This window comes from Podarcis liolepis, assembly GCF_965112155.1.
Source record: "Podarcis liolepis genome assembly, chromosome: 7".
Classification (NCBI taxonomy): Eukaryota; Metazoa; Chordata; class Lepidosauria; order Squamata; family Lacertidae; genus Podarcis; species Podarcis liolepis.
The window spans coordinates 89440425-89460921 of record NC_139561.1 but is presented as its reverse complement, the minus strand read 5'-3'; the positions used below and the strand labels follow the sequence as shown (position 1 = coordinate 89460921).

At 52.6% G+C, this 20497-nt stretch overlaps 2 protein-coding genes across 5 annotated transcripts in view; both read right to left on the bottom strand.

The window, feature by feature from the left end:
- Positions 1-490: 490 nt before the first annotated feature.
- Positions 491-11866, bottom strand: LOC310712868 (uncharacterized protein C19orf47). 4 transcript variants are annotated; one of them, XM_083516292.1, is made up of 10 exons: positions 11761-11866; positions 10643-10705; positions 10090-10177; positions 9027-9141; positions 7282-7363; positions 5545-5679; positions 5149-5301; positions 3966-4036; positions 2468-2887; positions 491-1993 (listed from the first exon to the last, which is right to left on the bottom strand). In XM_083516292.1, exons 2-10 carry the CDS (start codon positions 10659-10661, stop codon positions 1976-1978), a joined length of 1101 nt encoding a protein of 366 aa, XP_083372418.1. In that variant the 5' UTR covers positions 10662-10705; positions 11761-11866; the 3' UTR covers positions 491-1975. The 4 variants fall into 4 exon arrangements, with proteins under 4 accessions (XP_083372418.1, XP_083372417.1, XP_083372420.1 ...); XM_083516291.1 differs by having other exon boundaries at positions 491-2887; XM_083516294.1 differs by lacking the exon at positions 5149-5301.
- A 3283-nt stretch (positions 11867-15149) lies between these two features.
- PLD3 (phospholipase D family member 3) overlaps positions 15150-20497 on the bottom strand; it is a 32076-nt gene continuing 26728 nt past the window's right edge. The window contains 3 exon segments of the mRNA XM_083516185.1: positions 15150-16359; positions 17905-18004; positions 19949-20114. Of these exon segments, the coding sequence (XP_083372311.1) occupies positions 16160-16359; positions 17905-18004; positions 19949-20114 (466 nt within the window). The 3' untranslated portion in view covers positions 15150-16159.

The following is a 20497-nucleotide window of genomic DNA, read 5'->3' as shown; positions in this document are numbered from 1 at the left end:
AAGTCCTCCCAAAAGAAGAAAGGAGGTTGCATCCGACAGGGTCATTCCCCCCAAACCCAATGCTTTGTGCTTGCTTACTCTCCTACTGAAGTTTGACTGACCATTTTATTGTTTTATTCTTTTTGTAAGCTGCTTTGAGGGTTCCTTTCTTTTAACGATTCTTTCTTTTCTTTTAACAATCAGGCAATATTTAATTTATATGAAATGAATAAAAAAATAAAGATAATATCAGAACAAGCAATATCTCTCCACTGATTAGGGCTTGCCCCTCCTCCGCTTTCCCTGTGGATAGTTGGAATTACAGACCAAAGGCCTCTCCTGCAAGGCCTCTCAGTGTGTGTATACACACAAACACCCCAGTGGCAAGACTTCCAGCAGGAAAACCATTGGATGCTAGATGAGATTTGCCCCTGTGGGCTGATGCCACAGGCTCTTCTTATGTGTCTCTACGTGTCCCCTTTGTGAGGGGGCTTCCCAAAGAGGAGACTCATTTTATTGCAAGAGAACATTCCTTTATTCCCCTACCTGGGCGGCGGGGTGTGGGGAGTGCAGGAAGACACCTGGCAGGCTCTGACAGCAGCACTGAGAACCTTGCCGCCCTCCCCCCTGCACTTTTGGGCAACTGACAGCCGAATGCAAGGATACATCCAAATTGCACATCAACTCATGTTTACAAAAAAAGTCTTTTTTAGAAAAAAAACAAAACTATCAACCATTACACCACAGCTCTTCTAGCTCCCCCCCTCCCTAATTTAATCAATAAAAATTCATTTAAACCATTAGAAATCCCACACAGCTGCAGCCTTAACTGATAACAGGTGTGGGGGGGAGCACCACATCCCCTAAATCGTGCAGGTCACATAATTATCCCAAGGGCAGCTGGGGACACAAAGGCACCTCAGAGCACAGGACGCGTCTCTGGCTTCCGTGCCAATCAGAAGCCAACACAAGGGATACTCCAACTGGCAGTGCATGCTGGGATACAGAGTTTTCGGTCAAGTGCAAGAATGGCCTGGGCTACCTTGCAAGTCGCCCTCCGTCCAGGAGGGCCCCTCAAGCATTTCCGTCTCTACTGCCATTGCCCAAGACTCTCGGGCGTACTGCATCGCAATGGCCTGTTTTCATTTTCCAAATATATATATTGTGCGGAGGCCAGCTGGCATGGGCAGCATCCTGTGAAACTCAGGCGTGGGGCTCTAGCGGAGACCAAGAGCAGCAGGAGCCCAGAGGAGAGAGAGGTGGCAGGCGGCTTGCATACCACCATCTCTCTGCGCAAAGCAGGCCTGGTATTAGTGCCCCTCCTGCTGCAGGTGCCTCTGAAAGGGGGAACCAGGCTCACAAGGAAGCTGCAGGGCAGGTGAGGCGGCATATGGCTGCCCTGGGTGCTGGCCTTCCATCCTACACCACCCCAGCTTCTCAAAACAGCAATGCGTGTGCCCATCGGGGTTGATGGAGAAGAAGAGCATGGAAAAACCAAGCCCACTGCAATTCTCACCAGAGTCTGACTTCAGATTTAGCCAGGGTTTGGCTCAATGAAGGCCTGAAACTCTGACTCTGGGAAGGAGACTCTTCTCCCTTCCCAGGAGGCTTGGGCAGGAGAGCCAGCCCAGTTTGGGACTCTTGACACATGAAACCATCTCCTGCCCCCACAAGAACCTCGTCTCGCATGCCACAGCCAGGCCAGGAGAAATTCCTCTCCTGCTCAGAGGAGAGATGGAACCCAAAGAGGAGCCGGCCAGAATTTTCCTCCTCCTCCTGGCAGGAGGCAAAACTCAGCACTGGGACCCCGCTGGCTGACTGCGTGATCCCAGTGTCCAGCAAGAGGAAATTTCTGGTCAGTTGTTCAGTTGCCGTTCCTAGGCTGCAGAAAAGCGGCAGGTAAACGCTTGGGAAAGACAGAAAAGAAAGTGGGGGTGGGGGTAGGATCTACTGAATCTTGCAAGCTCTTTTACAGGGCCTTCAAGGCACCTACTTCCTAGGAGAGAGCAAGGACCTGCAGAGGGGAAATAACAGAGACAGAGAAAGGAGGGTTCAGTGCAACATGACCTCTCGCGCCCGCTGGGAGCCCTCACCCCGACCCCAGCATTGCTCCGTTGGGTGGGTGGGTGCCGCCTCCAGCACTGGCAAGCCGCTGTCTTGAGGTGGGCCATGCAGCCACGCAAGACCCCCCCAGTTCCGCTCCTGCCCCACAGACCTGTGGAAACAGCTGGAAGAACCGACGCCAAGCTTCACAGAAGCCGTCCTCCGCCCGGAGGCCGCGCAAGAGCCCGTTTGTGTTGCAGACGGGAAAGAGGGGGCGCCGACTTCAAGCTGTCCAAAGAGGGTCTCCCACACGCATGCAGGCGAAGGGCGTGCCGGGGTAGGTGGGGGGCCCAGCTCACACCGCCTTCCTGCCCAACCGCTTAAAGACGCTGACGGTGCCCGTGTTGTCCATCTGGGCGCTGGGGCCCTCCGTGGTGCTGCTTACCTTCGCGCTGCCCAAAGTTCTCTTGATGGTGACTCGGAACTCGGACTCCGGCTTGCTCCTGGAGCTGGTGACCTGGCTGTCCTGGGCCTCGGCAGGGAGAGGGCGCTTGCCCAGTCTCTTGGCCATGCCGCCTTGCAGTGGGGGCGGCTCGGCCTTCTTCTCCTTCTTTTCCGCCAGGCTCTTGCTCCCGAGCCGCTGGAGGGCAGGGGTGGCTTTGGCCTTCGGCTGGGGCTCGGAGCTGGTGGCTTTGGCTTTGACCGTCGCCCCGGCGGCCTTGGCGCTCTCCTTGGGCCTGGGGGGCTTGAAGAATTTCTTCAGCACCCCAGCGTACTGCAAGACGGAGCTGTCATCGTCGCTCTCCACTGCTTTGTCCTCCTCGGCCTCCTGCATGTCCCCCAGGCGGCTGAAGACTCCCGTGGGCTGCGAAGACACCAGAGCGGCTCAGTGAGGGTGGGGGTGGCAAGCACGGCAGAGCGGCTGGGGGCCTCACCCTCAGGGCCTTTGCTAGGCTCTGCAAAAGGGCTGCAAATGGCTCCCAAGATGGGCAGTGCACCCACTGGGGGCTGGTGGAATTATCCGGGGGGGGGGCACTAAGAGGCATGGTGGGGCAGAGGAGCTCTAGAGGCAGTGATTTAAGACTCCTGCTAAAGGTAAAGGGACCCATGACCATTAGGTCCAGTCGTGGCCGACTCTGGGGTTGCGGCGCTCATCTTGCTTTATTGGCCGAGGGAGCCGGCGTACAGCTTCCAGGTCATGTGGCCAGCATGACTAAGTGCTTGTGGCGAACCAGAGCAGCGCACGGAAACGCCATTTACCTTCTCACCAGAGTAGTACCTATTTATCTACTTGCACTTTGACGTGCTTTTGAACTGCTAGGTTGGCAGAAGCAGGGACCGAGCAACAGGAGCTCACCCCCTCACAGAGATTCGAACCACTGACCTTCTGATCGGCAAGCCCTAGGCTCTGTGGTTTAACTCACAGCGCCACCCGCATCCAAGACTCCTGCTAAGTGGCTTTAAACCAGACCCTGGGAAACTGGCATCACTTTGTCAAGGCCGTCCATCACAGGAGGAAATTACTCAACAGCTGAAGCAGTTACTAAACGTGCTAAATGACTACCAGACTTTGAAAAGCTGGTATCCTCATCCACCTCATCCATTTTGTTTTGAATTAATTCAACTATACAGTTTCAGATGGAATTTGAATAGATGTGCAATTGTTACTTTTCCAATTTCATTGTGATTATCTCCCTTAGTGGGTCGTGGCAACAGCGCTGCCTGGCCAAAGTGCCACCTCCCACGTCAGAAGAGCTTTAGCGCCACCCTGAACGCCTTGGCTGGGCCAGAAAGTGGAAGTCCACCTCTACTCCCCCAACCACACATGTTTAATCTCTGCCTTGTCAACCGGCCCCCCTTTGTGGGACCTGAGGCAAGGGGAGCGGGGGAAGGTTCAAAAGAAGAGTCCCCCGTGCAAGCAGGTCCCACCCTTTTGCTCTCACCTTGCTTCCTGTGGTTGTGTCCACGCTGGTCTCTGCGCCCAGCCGGTCAAACACGGAGGTTCTCTGTAGCCCTGTCAATAACAAGGTAGCAGTGGAAAGAAGCCATGCAGAGTTAAAACGAGAGAAGGGCTTTTTAAAGGAGCAACAGGGGCCAAATGATTATTTCATAGCGTGCTTATAGGTATGTGTTTCACCCAAAAAAGCTTTTGAAGCAGCAAACAAGATTAAATAATGTATTTTTAATGCTGCTGTGCAGCACCCAAACTATTTCCAAATGCTCCTTTCCCCAGCCTGATGGCATCAATCTCTGGAAGCCACACCATACCAGAGGTCCTTGCCCCTGCAGGTTAGGCAACACTGCCCATAGTGCATAAGAAACAATTTTGCACCCCGGAGGCCTGCGTTCCCCCCCACCCCAAGACTGCAAAACCTTTGCCAAGCGGCAATCTTGCAAGCGGCTGCACCTGTGTCTGTGATGGGGTCTTAGTTCGGGCCAGAGCACGTCAGTCATGTGGAACAAGGAAGCTGGACTTTGCAAAGTGTCACAATTAAAAACAAAATTAGGAAGAGCCAGGAGAAAAACAAGGGCCGGCTGGGCAGCAGTAGCAGCAGCAGGCTGGCAGCTGGGAGAGCAAAATGAATTTTGGCTGCTGGCTGAACCTGCTTGTTTACCTCTTTTATTTGGGCTGTGCTTTAACTCAGCACATAAATTTTCCTTGGTTCTGAATTTGCTCTTTAAGTGCAGGGTTTGATTTCATTCAGCTAAGTACCGATATACTGTCCTCTTGCAAAATGTCAGGGCCACAAGGTACAGTAACAACAAGAACCCTTTGAAAGCTGAACAGAGCCATCCCTTAAAGTGAATGGCTGGCCATTCAAGGAAATGTTCAGCAACTGCAAAAGCCGGCTGGCCATTATAAAAAGAAGCCTACAAGAGATTCCAGAAAGTTCAAAGCGAGGGTGCCTGCCCCATCTCTGCCAGAAGCGTGTTCCACGGCATGGGAGCAGTGACACTCAACACCAGTCTCGCAGTGGAGGCCAGCTGGGCCTTTGCACTGCAGTGGAAAATTAACAGTACTCCTCCGGATGAGTTAACGTGGCCACGGACCTGCCCCCATTTCCCAGCTTTAAAGGAAGCTGGCCGGCCTTCAGCCCCGCTCCCCGGGGGAAGTGGCCCCGGTACCTTTGGCTGCCTGCTGCTGCTGCTCCAGGATCTTCTTGGTCCTGGGGGTGGTTCCCTTGGGCATGTGGACAATGTACTTCCCTTCCATCTCTGCCGTGACGCGGCGGCGCTTCACTGGGAGCGTGGAGTTCTCGGCCTCCGGACTGCAGAGAGCTGTGGCAGCAGGAAGAGGATGGGAGAAAGGCCAGCTCACGCCTGCCTTGAGTCCAGAGGCCTCTGGCTGGGCAGCTCAAGGATGGGCATTCAGAGCCAACAGCAATACCCATGGGGAAAATCTGGCCACTAGTGGAGAGCAGAGAGCCATGCCTGGCAGAACTAGGGCTGGAAGGATTTTGAAACAGATTTTTCTCCACATTTCCCCAAAGGCTTCAATTTTGCAGATTCCAAAAAACCTACCTGCTTTGGCATTCTTTGCTGCCATTTTATTGGAAACCGTGATGGAGATTTTGGAGGTGCTGGTGTCGGGTCTTCGGACCGGGGTGGAAGGTGGGGAGTCTCGGCTCAAGCTGTTTGCGATCATCCGGGTGGCAGCTGCAGGAACATCAAAGTTACACACCACTTTATGTGAATCAAAGTTACACACCACTTTATGTGCCAAAATCCTTCAGTGGTTTTATGTATAACACAGAAAGATAGTTATAAAAAAGGGGAATATACAAGATTTAAAACCAAAAACACAAAGAAGCACATCAGTAAAAGCAGAGAAGACTTCAACAAAACATTCAGATAAATATCAATAAATAATGAAACAGTGAAGCTGTGTGATGGAACTTATAAGCTCGGGAATGGCTGCTTAAATAGACATGTCTTTAGGAGGGGTTTAAAACTGGCCACTGTTTCTGCCTCGCCAACACCATATGTAAGTTTTTTTGCCCAGTGCCCATGTTGACGGGGCAAATGAGAGCCCAATAATAGCAGGAATGCCAGAGGGGTGGTTTAAAAGATACACCCTGCAATAGGATTTGGGGAGCTCTCAGATAAGGCTTTCTCCTCCATGGAACTGCTTAGCCTGGAAGAGGTGGCGATGGAATCCTCTCCCATTGCCTGAGTTTTTCCTGCAAAGTGAGACCCATGCCCACAGCCAGACGTATTATGGGATGTCACTGCAGGGCAGCCAGGACGTCAGCTGGAGCAGTTCAACTGCAAGCAGGAGGCAGTGAAGCAGATGCAGAGCGGCACATGAGGGTGGGGAAGGCAGGGGGTATCTAATTTTTTAATTTTAGTTTAATTTGTTATTTTTATTTATTTTAAAATTATCATGCCTTTCCATAATGCACATATATTTAAAGCAACCAGCAACACGTAATTGAAAACAGGACTTGCAACAGCGGCAAGAGCTAAGAACTGTTTGAAAATATGCGAAAGAACAAAAATGTTTTTATTAGACATGAAAGGACAACAGCTTGGCTGTAAGGGGAGGAGAAGCTTCATAGCTCAGAAGAAGAAGAAGAAGAAGAAGAAGAAGAAGAAGAAGAAGAAGAAGAAGAAGAGGAGGAGGAGGAGGAGGAGTAGTAGTAGTTTGGATTTGATATCCCGCTTTATCACTACCCGAAGGAGTCTCAAAGCGGCTCACAATCTCCTTTCCCTTCCTCCCCCACAACAAACACTGTGAGGTGAGTGGGGCTGAGAGACTTCAGAGAAGTGTGACTGGCCCAAGGTCACCCAGCAGCTGCATGTGGAGGAGCGGGGAAGCGAACCCGGTTCCCCAGATTACGAGACTACCGCTCTTAACCACTACACCACACTGACTCCAAAAGGTCTGATCCCGGGTAGCCAGTGAGCTTCTTCCAGCTACAGCCATGATCAAAATACACAGCCACACAGAATGGAGGAAGGGGCATCCAAGGAAGGACCTGCCCTGTCTGAGCAACATCACCCAAAAGACCCAATGAAGAAACTGAAAGGTCCAGGAGAACTACACTGCACAGAGCAGTGGGGCTGATGTTGCTTGATATGAAGAGACATTATTAGCATCCTGGGGTGGTCAGAAAGGAGCAGCCAACTTCATGCAGTGAGAAGAGCAGGGGCCTTGGCAGGGAGAGGGAGGAGGGAGGGACAGACAGAGACCGAGAGCGGAGAGATGGAGAGACTGGCCGCCTCCTCCATCTGCAGCCAGCCACTTGTGTTACTCACCGCTGTTGGCATTCCGACGGAGTTCAGACTGCAGGGTGGGTTGGCTGGAAGCCACCGATTCTGTAGCAGCCTTGCACATTTCCTAGGGACAGAGGGAACACCACAATGCAATAGTGAGGGGCAGGTGGAGATGGTTCCCCTAGCAAAGGCATGGTCTCCCCACAAATGAACCAGGTTCAGGCGTGCCCCCCTTTGCAGGAAGGTAGCAGGAAGAGGAAAGCTATCCAGGGCTGAGATATGTATCACACCAGGAGATAAAAAGGAGAGGAGTGGAGTGCTGCAGGTCTTCACCTACAGATCTGGCCTGGGAGTCTTGCAGGGCATTATGGGGCTTCCAGGCCCTTAAGCAGGACTTTTCTCATTCTCTGAATGCTCCACTGGGCAGCTCAGGTCCTTTGCTTCACTTTCCGAGAGGTATTAGCAAAGAGGACTGAAATCCTTGCACATCCCCTGATGGCAAGAGCCGTTTGACAGTGCAACGATGTCCACCTGTCAGGGATACTAGAGTTGTGATCCCTGCACTGCAAGGGGTTGGACTGGATGACCCTCGGGGTCCCTTCCAACTCTACAATTCTAGGGTTCTCCCCTGCACTAGGCAAAGGCTATCGCAGCGGTAGGCAAACTAAGGCCCGGGGGCTGGATCGCCTTCTCAATCCGGCCCACGGACGGTCTGGGAATCAACGTCTTTTTACATGAATAGAATGTGTGCTTTTATTTAAAATGCATCTCTGGGTTATTTGCGGGGCATAGGAATTTGTTCATTCCCCCCCCCCAAAAAAAATATAGTCCGGCCCACCACATGGTCTGAGGGACGGTGAACCGGCCCACAGCTGGAAAAGGTTGCTGACGCCTGGGCTATCCCACACAATTGCTGGCTGCTCATGACAGCCCCCTAGCTTGCAACCAAAGCTTCTAGGTTGAAGTTTTACTACTGGATCCCATTCCACCAAAAAAACCTTGTAGACCAACGTTAAAAACTCACATACACAAGCCGGGTACCGAATGCCTAGTTGCCATTTTGGGGCCAGGTGGCTCAAAAGTCGTATTTTTCCGTACGACTTTTTGGTTTCCAAAATTCGTTTAGATTGTGCAAATAAAATATAATGGATAGAATTTTACAGGATGTGCTGCTAGTGCAGGGGTCAGCAACCTAAGGCCCATGGGCCACAAGCGGCCCATGGGGGTCGTTTAACCGGCCCATGGGCCCCCGCTGCCTGCTCAGTCAGCTCCCGGGCACCGCGCTAAAGCAGCGTGGATCAGAGCAGGGACCGCCTTCCGCAACACTGGCCGTTTTCCCATTGGATGTAGGAAGCTCCTGCAGCCAATGGGAAGCTGCGCACGTCTCCTCCACACCGGAAACAGCGTTTGCACATGCATGCATGCACACACACTCCGGCTCACCGCAGTGTCTGCGGGACCGTGAACCGGCCCAAGCCACATAAACTTTGCCAACCCCTGTGCTAGTGTGTGAAAACAGTCCAGACCCCAGGAGCCCCAGGCATGCACCGCCGGGTGGCGGAGACACCAGGCACCATCCTGGCGCCCGGGTATCTTCACTTGGGTGCAAGTGGCCAATAGCCAGGTGCAAAATGTGCCTGGCACCTGGCGAATTCCAAACACTATTGTAGATCCAAAGATCCCACCCAGAATGCCAGAGGGTTACCAGCCAGCTAGAAGACAACACCACAGCCATTTAATGCAAAGTATGTGGGAGAAACTGTTAGCCGCTTCCTGGGAGAACCCACCTGCCTGTACACGACTTTGGCATGTTTGAGGATGGCAATGATATCTCCGACGATGGTGATGCCCAGCTCGTTCATGATCTCCTTGTTGAGGTCCATCAGCATGTTCTTCTGGATCCTGCAGGGGACAAGGTCTGTGGTGGTGAGTCACGTGCCATACCCCAACTGTGCAATCTACAAGCACTCTGCGAACAGGGTGTGCAACAGCCTGGCACAAGGAAACTCCTCCAGCCGCCACTGGAAGGAATGGGCAGAAAAACTCCCCACTGCAATGGGGAACTGGTCATCTGCCTTTTTTCACAAGGCTTCAGAAATAATGACATTTCAGATATCCATTTGCTCCAATGCCACTCACCCATACATAGATTTATAAAATTCGGGAAATTTAAACAAATGAAAGCAGGGTCCAATCGTAAGGGAAATCTGAGGGGGAAAGCCTGAAGGAACTAATGTTGCTGCTTCACATATGGGAGACAGAATTCCGCATTCCGTAACATAGGGCAATAGGAGGGAAAGCCCATATGAGGGTCACTGCCCTGTGGTATTCTGTAGGGTGTGGTACTACAAGTGGAATTAAAAAATACTTGGCCTTTGTTCCAAGAAACAAAGGATATATTGTTTTGTTTTTCTCAGAGAGGTAAACATTTGAAAAATAATCTTGGGCCACATAATCCATGCCATTTGGTATTTTAAGATTTAAACAAGCCAATACGTCAGGCCAATGCAATGTTCCTGACCTAAACCACACTCCTACAAACTCCACGCAAGGGATCCTTTCAGCCTTGTAACTCCTTTGTTTGGACCACGTCTCCTGGGAGGTTTAAAAAAAGCAGCCGGTGGCTTTAGCATCTGCCACTGAGCACAGATCCCCACCTCCCACCCCACATTGTATGGAAAGCAGGGCTGGCAGGTCTCCCCTACAGTGGGATCGGTGAGACACTTTCTAGGGATCACAGATTCCCTTGCACGTGAGCTCCTGAAGTCCCACTCTCCCAGACTGCAGCAGAAGCACAGGAAACAGAACAGTGAGATGTTCCACAGAGGCTCCATCTCTCAACAGCCTCACCTATTATCCACAAACATGACAGCGTAGTTGACAGCAGGCCCCGGGGGGATCCCAGCTTCTTTGAAGAACTGAATCCACTCTGGCGTTGCTGAAAGACAGAGGAGATTATGTCAGAAGCTACCAGCACCTGAGCGAAGCGACAGGAGGGGAGAAAGTGCTCTTGTGCGTGGATCCTGCTTGTAGGATTCCCAGAATGGGCATCTGGCCGGCCGCTGTGAAAACAGGGCGCTGGACCAAAGAGCAGCTGATACATCAGGCTATTCTTGTGTGCTTATCTCCCTGGTCTCTGTTTCACCCCCCCAAGCCGTCACTCCAGCGCCTCTTCCCAGCTGGCCTCAGACTTGCATTCTCCACATTTGCAGCTGCTGCCTCCCATCTGGGGTTCAGCCAGGCGCCTTGCACAGAACAAAGGGAGAGGCTCTTGGATTTGGCTGCCCTGCTTCTGCCGCTACCCCTTCCCTCCCTCAAGCCCCTCTTGAGTTTAGCTTTGCTCTGGCTCCCTTCCAAAGACATACCGGGGTTAAAGGGGAGGGGGGATGTCAGGCCAACTTACCCATCATGACAGACACCATGGTGCCAAGCCAAGGGCCGTGACGCCCGGTCAGCCGGAGGAGACCTGCAGGGAAGGCAACACCCCAAGTTAAGCTGCTGAGGCCGCCCAGCGGCATTCCAAGGGCAGGACTCAGGGAGCCAGAATAGGCAGCAGCAACACACACCCAGGACAGCCGACTTTGACCCACACCGGTGCCCTGCTGCCAGGGGTGCCAACGTGAAGAAAATATTGGGGGAGGGAAAGGTCTGCCCCTCCCTGCACAACTGATGGCATGGCGAGGCTCACCCATACTAAAGTGGTACCTCGGGTTACATACGCTTCAGGTTACACACTCCGCTAACCCAGAAATAGTACCTCGGGTTAAGAACTTTGCTTCTGAGAACAGAAATCGTGCTCCGGCGGCGCACCGGCAGGCCCCATTAGCTAAAGTGGTGCTTCAGGTTAAGAACAGTTTCAGGTTAAGAATGGACCTCCGGAACGAATTAAGTACTTAACCCGAGGTACCACTGTATTTGAATGGCGATGCCCATCAACTGGGGTGGGGCAGCCCCCTCAAATAATAATAATAACAATTTCATTTATACCCCGCCCATCTGGCTGGGTTTCCCCAGCCACTCTGGGCAGCTCCCAACAGAAAATTAAAAGCACAATACAAAGTCAAGCATTCAAAAAGTTCCCTAAACAAATATCTCATTGGGCCTTTGGGAGAAGGGACCTCAGCCGCAGGGAGTCGAAGGGGGCTGGAGACGGGGGCGCAGGAGAGTCAGGGGCCGGGGAAAGAGGCAGTTTGAGAGGGGAGCCCCCCGCCCCACTGGGGTCTCCTCGAGGGCCCTTTCAAGACAGCGGGGGGGGGGAGATGATTCTTCCTTCTCCTCCCCCCCCCATGGAAGACGCCCCCTTTCTGGCTCCTCGGCCGGACTGCGCTTCTTGAGGGTCGGGGGGGGAGGCCTCCCCCAGGCCCCTCTCTGCCCCCCCCCACTCACGGGACGGGGAGAACTCCAACGGGCGCAGCTTCACTCTCGGGGAGTGGGGGGGGGGAAGTCTCCGGACCTCGCGGCCCTCCGTGGGGGGGTCGTGAGTGGGGGGGTCCCTCCCTCCCTCTCCTTCCCCTCCCTCACCGGCCTCGGAGGCTCCTCTCGGCTCCCGGGCGACCGGCGGAGGAGGTCTCTTTCCCTCCCGCCCTCCTCGTGCTCACTTCCGGCCCGGGAGGCCACAGAGACCGGAAGCCTCGCCCGCCCGCCTCTCCTAGAGGGGCTCGAAGGGGCTCGCCAGCGGCCCCTGGCGGCCGGAGGGAAGCGCGGCTTGCTTCTGTTTAGGGAAGCTTTGAATGTTTTAATGTTTAATAGGTTATTGTATTTTAGTGTTTTGTTGGAAGCCACCCAGAGTGGCTGGGGGAACCCAGCCAGATGGGCGGGGTATGAATAAATTATTATTATTATTATTATTATTATTATTATTATTATTATTATTATTATTATTATTACGGTTGCCGCTTCTGGGCGGCTTCGCGTATCTGAGTCCTCCTCCTCCTCGCGCAACCCTTCCCTCCCACAACAGCAACCCTGCAAGGTAGGTCAGCCCGAGAGAAGGCAGTCATTGGCCGCCAGAGTCACACCCGGGATTCGAACCTTCGTCTGCCAGGTCCTGGTCCAGCCCTCCAGAAACCCCCCTCTCGCCCTTTCTAAGGTTGGGCAATAATCCTATGATGACGCAATAGCGATCACGAGGCACGCGCTGCAACAACGGGTGCAGATCTCCAGGTGTTGCTTTCCTGTTGGATCCGCCGATTTTGAAGCACTCCGATGTCAGCACCGCCAGGGGGTTGGACTAGATGACCCCCGGGAACCCCTTCCGAGTCTGTGATTTGATGAGCGACTTAAGGCGTGCTTTCAGCGTGAAGTTCCATTTTGTAGAGAACAGGACTTGCACCCCCTTCCCTTGCCTTTTCAGCGAGCCTCCTCAAAGTTTTGCTCTGCAGCACCCGGTGGCTCCAATTTAGGGCGCTGGAGGCTCCAGGAGGAGGATCCGACCCCCAGACCACTACTGTACACCACCAGCTAAAGCCCCCCCCCCATCCTAATCTAATACGTTTCCCATCCTAATACATTTCCAAGCACAATTCAAAGTGTTGGTGCTAACCTTTAAAGCCCTAAACGGCCTTAGCCCAGTATATCTGAAGGAGCGTCTCCACCCCCATCGTTCTGCCCGGACACTGAGGTCCAGCTCCAAGGGCCTTCTGGCAGTTCCCTCCCTGTGAGAAGCTAAGTTACAGGCAACCAGGCAGAGAGCCTTCTCGGTGGTGGCACCCACCCTGTGGAACACCCTCCCACCAGATGTCAAAGAGAAGAACAACTACCAGACTTTTACACGACATCTGAAGGCAGCCCTGTTTAGGGAAGCTTTTAATGTTTAACAGACCACTGTATTTTAATGTTTTGTTGGAAGCCGCCCAGAGTGGCTGGGGAGGCCCAGCCAGATGGGCGGGATATAAATAATAATAAATTATTATTATTATTATTATTATTATTATTATTATTATTATTATGCAACAGGGGTGGGAGTGCATTGCGTTGAGGTGAAGAGAGCACCTCTCTCAACTCCCCCTGGCCATGTGATACAGTACAGTGGTACCTCGGGTTACAGATGCTTCAGGTTACAGACGCTTCAGGTTACAGACTCCGCTAACCCAGAAATATTACCTCAGGTTAAGAACTTTGCTTCAGGATGAGAACAGAAATCATGCTCCGGTGGCGCGGTGGCAGCAGGAGGCCCCATTAGCTAAAGTGGTGCTTCAGGTTAAGAACAGTTTCAGGTTAAGAATGGACCTCCAGAACAAATTAAGTACTTAACCCGAGGTACCATTGAATAGGGGAAATTACTACCGCAGGCAGCATTTGCAGCAGATCATGCAAAAGATATTCTTCTTCTTCATGAGCACAACGGCGGCAGCATTGTGTGTGCCCTCTGCCTTCCAGCCAGTCACACAGCAATCACGAGACCACAGCAAATTGGAAAATTATCCTTTAATTGACCAAAGGTCTGTGCTGAAGACAGCAGAAATCCAGACTACCACCCCATTGCCCGGCGGACAGTCCCTAAACCGCATAGCAAGACCCCTTGCAGGATGGATCCCTCTACGGAGACCGTGGGAGAATAATGCCCTTGAAATCACACCCAGAGGGCTCAGGGACTCTGGGGTTGGACTAGAGGGGTCCCTTCTAATTCTACAGTTCTAGAACTCCCCACTTCTTGTTGATGGCAATAAATGTTTGACCTGGGAGAAAATGGTATGAGTCCATCCCTACCAGAATCTGTGGGCCTGGAAGGTTCTCCCTATAAACTGCCAATGCTCCTAGCCTGGATTATGACCTATCTCAGCATTTGGCACTTGACCCACTGTTCAAGAGGACAGAGGTAGCTGCTATTCCTTACTGCTCTTTGCTGACCCTGATGGATTAAAGTGGGCTGCCATAGGAGATGCAGCAGGCCGTTTTTTCCTGGAGGGTAGAACTCGAACTCATAGCTTCAAGTTACAAGAAGGGAGATTGACCCAGAAACTCCAGCGGGTACAGAATGCCACGGCGAGACTCCTTACAGGGTCCTCGCCGTGGGATCACATTCACTTGGTGCTATACCAGCTGCACTGGCTACTGGTGGAGTACAGGATCAGGTTTAAGGTGCTGGTTTTAACCTTTAAAGCCCTATATGGCCTAGGACCCTCGTACCTACGGGCCCGCCTCTCCTGGTATGTCCCACGGAGGACCTTACGGTCTTCAAACAAAAACATATTGGAGGTCCTGAGCCACAGGGAGGTTAGGCTGGCCTCGACCAGAGCCAGGGCTTTTTCGGCGGTGGCCCCGATCTGGTGGAATGCTCTGTCAAAAGAGACTAGGGCCCTGCGGGACTTGACATCTTTCCGCAGGGCCTTCAAGACGGAGCTGTTCCACAAGGCCTTTGGCCAAGGCACAGTCTGACCCCCTCTCTCCTTCTGTAATCCTCATAGAACTCTAGCCCAATGGTTGCCCTTAATTTGATTCTGAACTGATTTTAGAATGTATTTCAATTAATTGACTGTGATTTTATGTAAATTGTGCTATTTTTACTGTTGTTAGCCGCTCTGAGCCCGGCTTTGGCTGGGGAGGGCGAGATATAAATAAAATTTTATTACAGTGGTGCCTCGCAAGGCGAAATTAATTCGTTCCGCGAGTTTTTTCGTCTAGCGAATTTTTCGTCTTGCGAAGCACGGTGTCGGAAAAGTTTTGGAAAAGCTTCAAAAATCGCCAAAAACCTCCAAAAAGGCTACCACACCGCGTTCTATGAGTTGCTCCTCGAAGTCAAGTCGCAACTGTATTAACGGTGTTAAGAAAAAGGAAACAAACTTGCAAAAAATGCAGGGAAATTCGTCTTGCGAAGCAGCTCAAAAACCGCAAAACCCTTTCGTCTAGCGAGTTTTTCGTCTTGCGAGGCATTCGTCTTGCGGGGCACCACTGTATTATTATTATTATTATTCTGCCTTAACACCAGGAGGAACTTTCTGACGGAAAGAGTTGTGTGGCAGTGGAGCGGTCTCCCCCGGAAGGGGGTAGAATCTCCTCCCTCGGAGGTTTCTAAGCAGAGGCTGGATGGATCCCTGCCAGGGATGCTTCCGCTGGGATTCCTGTCTTGCAGCAGGGGGTTGGACTAGAGGACCTTTGGGTATCCCTTCCACCGCTATGAGTCTGCGGCTCTCATCGCCAGCACTCTTTGAGTGCTGAGTGCCTAAGAGCCACTGGTCAAGGAAGGACAGTGGCAATTTCGGCAGCGACAGAAGCTGGTTAGATGCTTCGTGTGTGTGGTCCTCTCTGAAAGGCATTTACGGCAGAGAAACAAGGCAGAACAGGGAGCGCCAAGTCGGACTGCTTGGCCCACCTAGCTTAGCACAGCCTACACGGACTGGCAGAGGCTCTCCACAGGTTCAGACAGGTCCCACCCGACTTGGGAGCTTCTGAGCGGCACATCGCCTTCAACATCTCCTCTCTCGCAATTCTCCACACTTCTGCTTCCTCCGCGAGGGATATTTTTGGCCAGGAAGCCTTTTCCATTTTCTCCTCCTTAAACCCACGAACCCTTTCCCCCTAACTGCTAAACGCCCTCTTCTCTACATCTATCCTCCCACCCGCGCAAAAACCTTTTGCTTCCCAGTTCGGAACAGTGACTTTTTACCCACAATTTGCATGCGCCGAAAGCTCCCTTTGCACGTCACTTGGTTGTTTGCGCATGGCAAACCCCCCACCCACCCCCAATCCTTCGGTCAGGCTGAATTGTTCCCTTGCAGGAGTTTCTCTTACCCCAAACATTTGCCCCCAAGGAGGCCTTGGGTACCCCCCCTGGTTCACTCGGCTGGAGAGCAGGGGTCCCGCAAAGTTCCCCAGGGAGACCCCCTGCCTCTGGGGAAGTCCCTCCACCGACCTCCCAACAGGGGGCCAGCACTCGCAGCCCCTCTCCAGCTGGGGACGGGCAGAGGGGGTGTCCCTTTGCCTAGTAGGTGCCGCAGAGCTGCTCCCACTGGGCCGGCAAGCTCAGTTCCTGGCTGTATCTGGAGTTCCAGTCCCGCTCAAACACCGCCTGCAGCCGATCGCGCACCGTGGGCTGCTCCCCGGCCCCCACGTGGCTCTGGTTCACCACCAGGGCGGACCCCGCCGTGTGGAGGAAGTAGTCCCCGGACCAGTTGGATGTTCCTGCCGGAAAGGAAGGGGAAATAAACGCTTAAGAGTCCTGCGTTCTGCAACAAAGCTTGATGACAATGGCGTTCGCGGCGGGAGGCAGCCGTGCTTCTGAATCCCAGCTGCTGGAAGCCACAGGGAGGGGGGAGAGCTCTGTGTTCAAATCCTGCATGCTGGTTTCCCACAAGCAATTGTTCCGCCACCGTGAGAAGAGGGTCTGGACCAGGCGGGCTAGGCAAATTCGTGGTGGAGAAGGAGCTTATTGACGGCTGCTCATCTACGGTTCTGGTCTCAAAATGGATATTACAGCTCGGTAGTGGCGCCTTCCCTGTGGAACACCCTCCCACCAGATGTCAAAGAGAACAACAACTACCAGGCTTTTAGAAGACATCTGAAGGCAGCCCTGTTTCGGGAAGCTTTTAATGTTTGATGTATTATAGTATTTTAGTATTCTTTTGGAAGCCGCCCAGAGTGGCTGGGGAAGCCCAGCCAGATGGGCGGGGTATAAATAATAAATTATTATTATTATTATTATTATTATTATTATTATTATTATTCAGGAAAGGGCTGCCCTAATGATTGAAGGGGTGAAGCAGGAAAGGGTGTCGCGCTTGGAGTTTTTCAGTTTTACTGAAAAGGCGAGGAAGAGGCGACGTGATAAAGGTTTATTAAAAAATATATATGCATGGCAGGGAGGAAGTGGCGAGAGAGACGCTTTTTCTTCCTCACAATAGAACCTGTGCACAATCCCTGAAGCTGAAGGTTAGGAGATTCAGCACTGATAACAGAAAAGTCCTCCTTCAAGCAGCACGGAGTGAAACTGTGGAACTCCCTGCCACAGGAGACAGAGTTGGCCACCAACTTGGATGGCTTTAAAAGAGGATGGGACAAATTCATGGAGGTGGAGAGCCGGTCGGAGGCAGCAGTGCTCCTGAACAACAGCCGCTGGAAACCACAGGAGGGGAGAGAGCTATTGGGCTCGGATCCTGTTTCCGAGTTTCCCTGAAAGGCATCTGGATGACGTGGGCCTCTAATGAACTCCCCTTAGTCTCTTCTGTTCTCCCCCTTATGGCTGCTTCTCTCCCTCTCCCATTGTTGGACAGTTTTCGCCCCTGCTAGTCCCCGGCAACTAATGGATGCGGGTGGCGCTGTGGGTTAAACCACAGAGCCTAGGACTTGCCGATCAGAAGGTCAGCGGTTTGAATCCCCGCGACGGGGTGAGCGCCCGTTGCTCATTCCCTGCTCCTGCCAACCTAGCAGTTCAAAAGCACATCAAAGTGCAAGTAGATAAATAGGTACCACTCCGGCGGGAAGGTAAATGGCGTTTCCGCGCGCTTCTCTGGTTCGCCAGAAGCGGCTTAGTCCTGCTGGCCACATGACCCGGAAGCTGTACGCCGACTCCCTCAGCCAATAAAGGGAGATGAGTGCCACAACCCCAGAGTCGGTCCCGACTGGACCTAATGGTCAGGGGTCCCTTTACCTTTACCTTAGCCCCCGGCAAAGCTTTCTGCCTCAACTGGCCTCCCCTTTATGACTGCCCCCGCCCCTCAAACTACTCACCAATATAAGCCACCTTGTCCGTCACCATGAACTTGCTGTGGTTGACTCTGGCGTAGGGGATCTTGGCCTGCGACTCATTGGCTGGGACCACAAAGAGCCTCTGGCGGAGGAGAAGGGGAGAAAGACAAAACTGGGGTGCGTGTGGAAGAGGTGGGGGTGCTTGGCACGCAGAGGAGGCAGCTGGGAGGCAAGTGGAAATGGCTCTCCAGGGAGCCTGGCAGTGCCGTCTTTCCCATTGGGCTTAGTGACGCGTCATGCCAGGGCGCTGGCCTCTCAGGGGCGCCCTAGCGAGTGGGGGAGCGGCGTAGCTTTGCCGGCGGCTTCCCCTTTCCCTGCATGCTCACCAGCTGTGCCCCATCAACCATATGGCCTCTGTGAGGATCCCAAGCCTCTATGAGGATCGCTCTCTTTAACCTATACCTAAACGACATGGTCCAGTGTCTAACATCTCCAGAGTTCCATGCCCCTAAACTGGCCTCAAAACCAATCTCCGTACTATTATATGCTGATGATGCAGTCCTCTTATCCCAAACAAAAATAGGCCTAAAAAGAATCATAAGAGAATTCTCAGTGTATTGCCAGAGAGAACACCTGGTCGTAAACCATCAGAAAACCAAAGTTATGGTTTTCTCAAGAAAATATAGGCCCCACAGTTGGCATATGGACAATCAGCCAGTCGAACAGGTCAAAACTTTAAATTATTTGGGCCTTATCTTCCAGTCCACGGGGTCATGGGGAGCACACCAAAAATGTGCAAAAGAAAAGCATCCCAAAGTGCCAAGACTTTGACTCGCTTTTTCCATACAAAGAGTGGCAAACATATACCATCAGCCCTAGAAGTCTTCCAAGCTAAACCCCTAGCACAGCTACTATACGGGGCTCAGATTTGGCCTGGTAACCACCTTAGCACTTTGGAAGCTGTTCAATTAAATTTTCTAAGGCAGATTTTTTTTCTGTACCGCCATGCGTCCCAAACGCATCATTGAGACTGGAGGCAAGTCTCCCTTCAGTTAGAAATACAGACTTAGCAAAGAACTCTTAACTTCTGGCTCTGCCTAAACTCACCCCCCCCCCCCCCGGTTTGCTATCCCAAGTACTTCAAGACTCCCATAAAAGTGCCTGCCTTAAAACCGTCTATCAAAAACTTCACTCTTGTGGCCTATCCCCACAACACCTACTCACTATGGGCCCTACTAAAGCAAACAGACTAATTGGGCAACGTCTAAAAGATATCGCGCATCAGAACACCCCAGCCACTATAAGGAAATTCTGCCCTTGGTATGTTCATTTTCCAACTCTCCATTTTGATTCTCTGGCCCCATATCTGCACAAACTTATTACTGTATTCCAAAATACAGACGTGCTTTCACACTTGCAAGACTGGATGTTTTGCCATCTGCGGTACTTGAGGGTTGATTCCAAAAGATCCCGTCTGAGAAACGTCTTTGCCCATGTGGAGACGGTAGCACCGTAACAGCGGCACACATCCTCCTGTCTTGCGCTCTCTACAAAGACCTGAGGAACAAGATCACCACCCCACTCGTCCTAACCATCCCAGGGCGCTCAAGCACTGCCACGATGTCCTTTCTTCTATCAGATCAAAATGAGCAGATAACAGCAAAGGTTGCTAGGTTCGTAGCAGGGGCAATCAGAATAAGGGCCACTAACTGACGGCTGATTCAGAACTTTTAATTGTGCTCTTATATCAAATCTCCCTTTCTGCATATACTGTAATGTTTTATTGTTGCTATGGCCATTGGGCTAGTGCGAATAAAGTTTTTATCTATCCATCTCCTCCCGCGGAGGCTTGGGATGGAAGCTGCGCCCCGCCAACTATATGGCTGGCAAGCGTGCAGCTTCCTTCCCAAGCCTACGCAGGAGGAGAGCGATCCCTGCAGAGGCTTGGGAAAAGGTCAACAACTCTGGGAAACGGGGGGTGCTGGAGAGATCTTTGCACCACGGTGCCGGATATGCTTAAGACTGCCCTGGAGCCCAGTCTTCCAGGGCTGGGGAGCCCCGTCCCAGCCATCGGGGGTGTCCTTACCACTTCCATGTTGTAGTGGGTGCGGACGTCGTGCATGGCAGCCAGGGAGCGCAGGAAGGGGAACATATTGGCCTTGGAGTGCCTCCAGCATCCGACCAATAGTCGCACACGGACTCTCCTTTCGTAAGCTACCTTCCGCAAGTGGTCGTCAATCACTGGCCAGAACCTGAGCGGGAAGAAGGAAGCAAGAGTGTCGGGGCCACATCCTGCACTGCCACCTCTGACATGAGGCAGCCTGCCAACTGGTCTAGCGCCCCTCGAACGGGGACAGCATAAGATGGACATTGAGAGGTGCTATGGTGCCAGAAGGGACGCGGGTGGCGCTGTCGGTTAAACCATAGAGCCTAGGACTTGCCGATCAGCGGCAGTTCGAATCACCGCGACGGGGTGAGCTCCCGTTGGTCGGTCCCTGCTCCTGCCAACCTAGCAGTTCGAAAGCACGTCAAAGTGCAAGTAGATAAATAGGTACCGCTACAGCAGGAAGGTCAATGGCGTTTCCGTGTGCTGCTCTGGTTCGCCAGAAGCGGCTTAGTCATGCTGGCCACATGA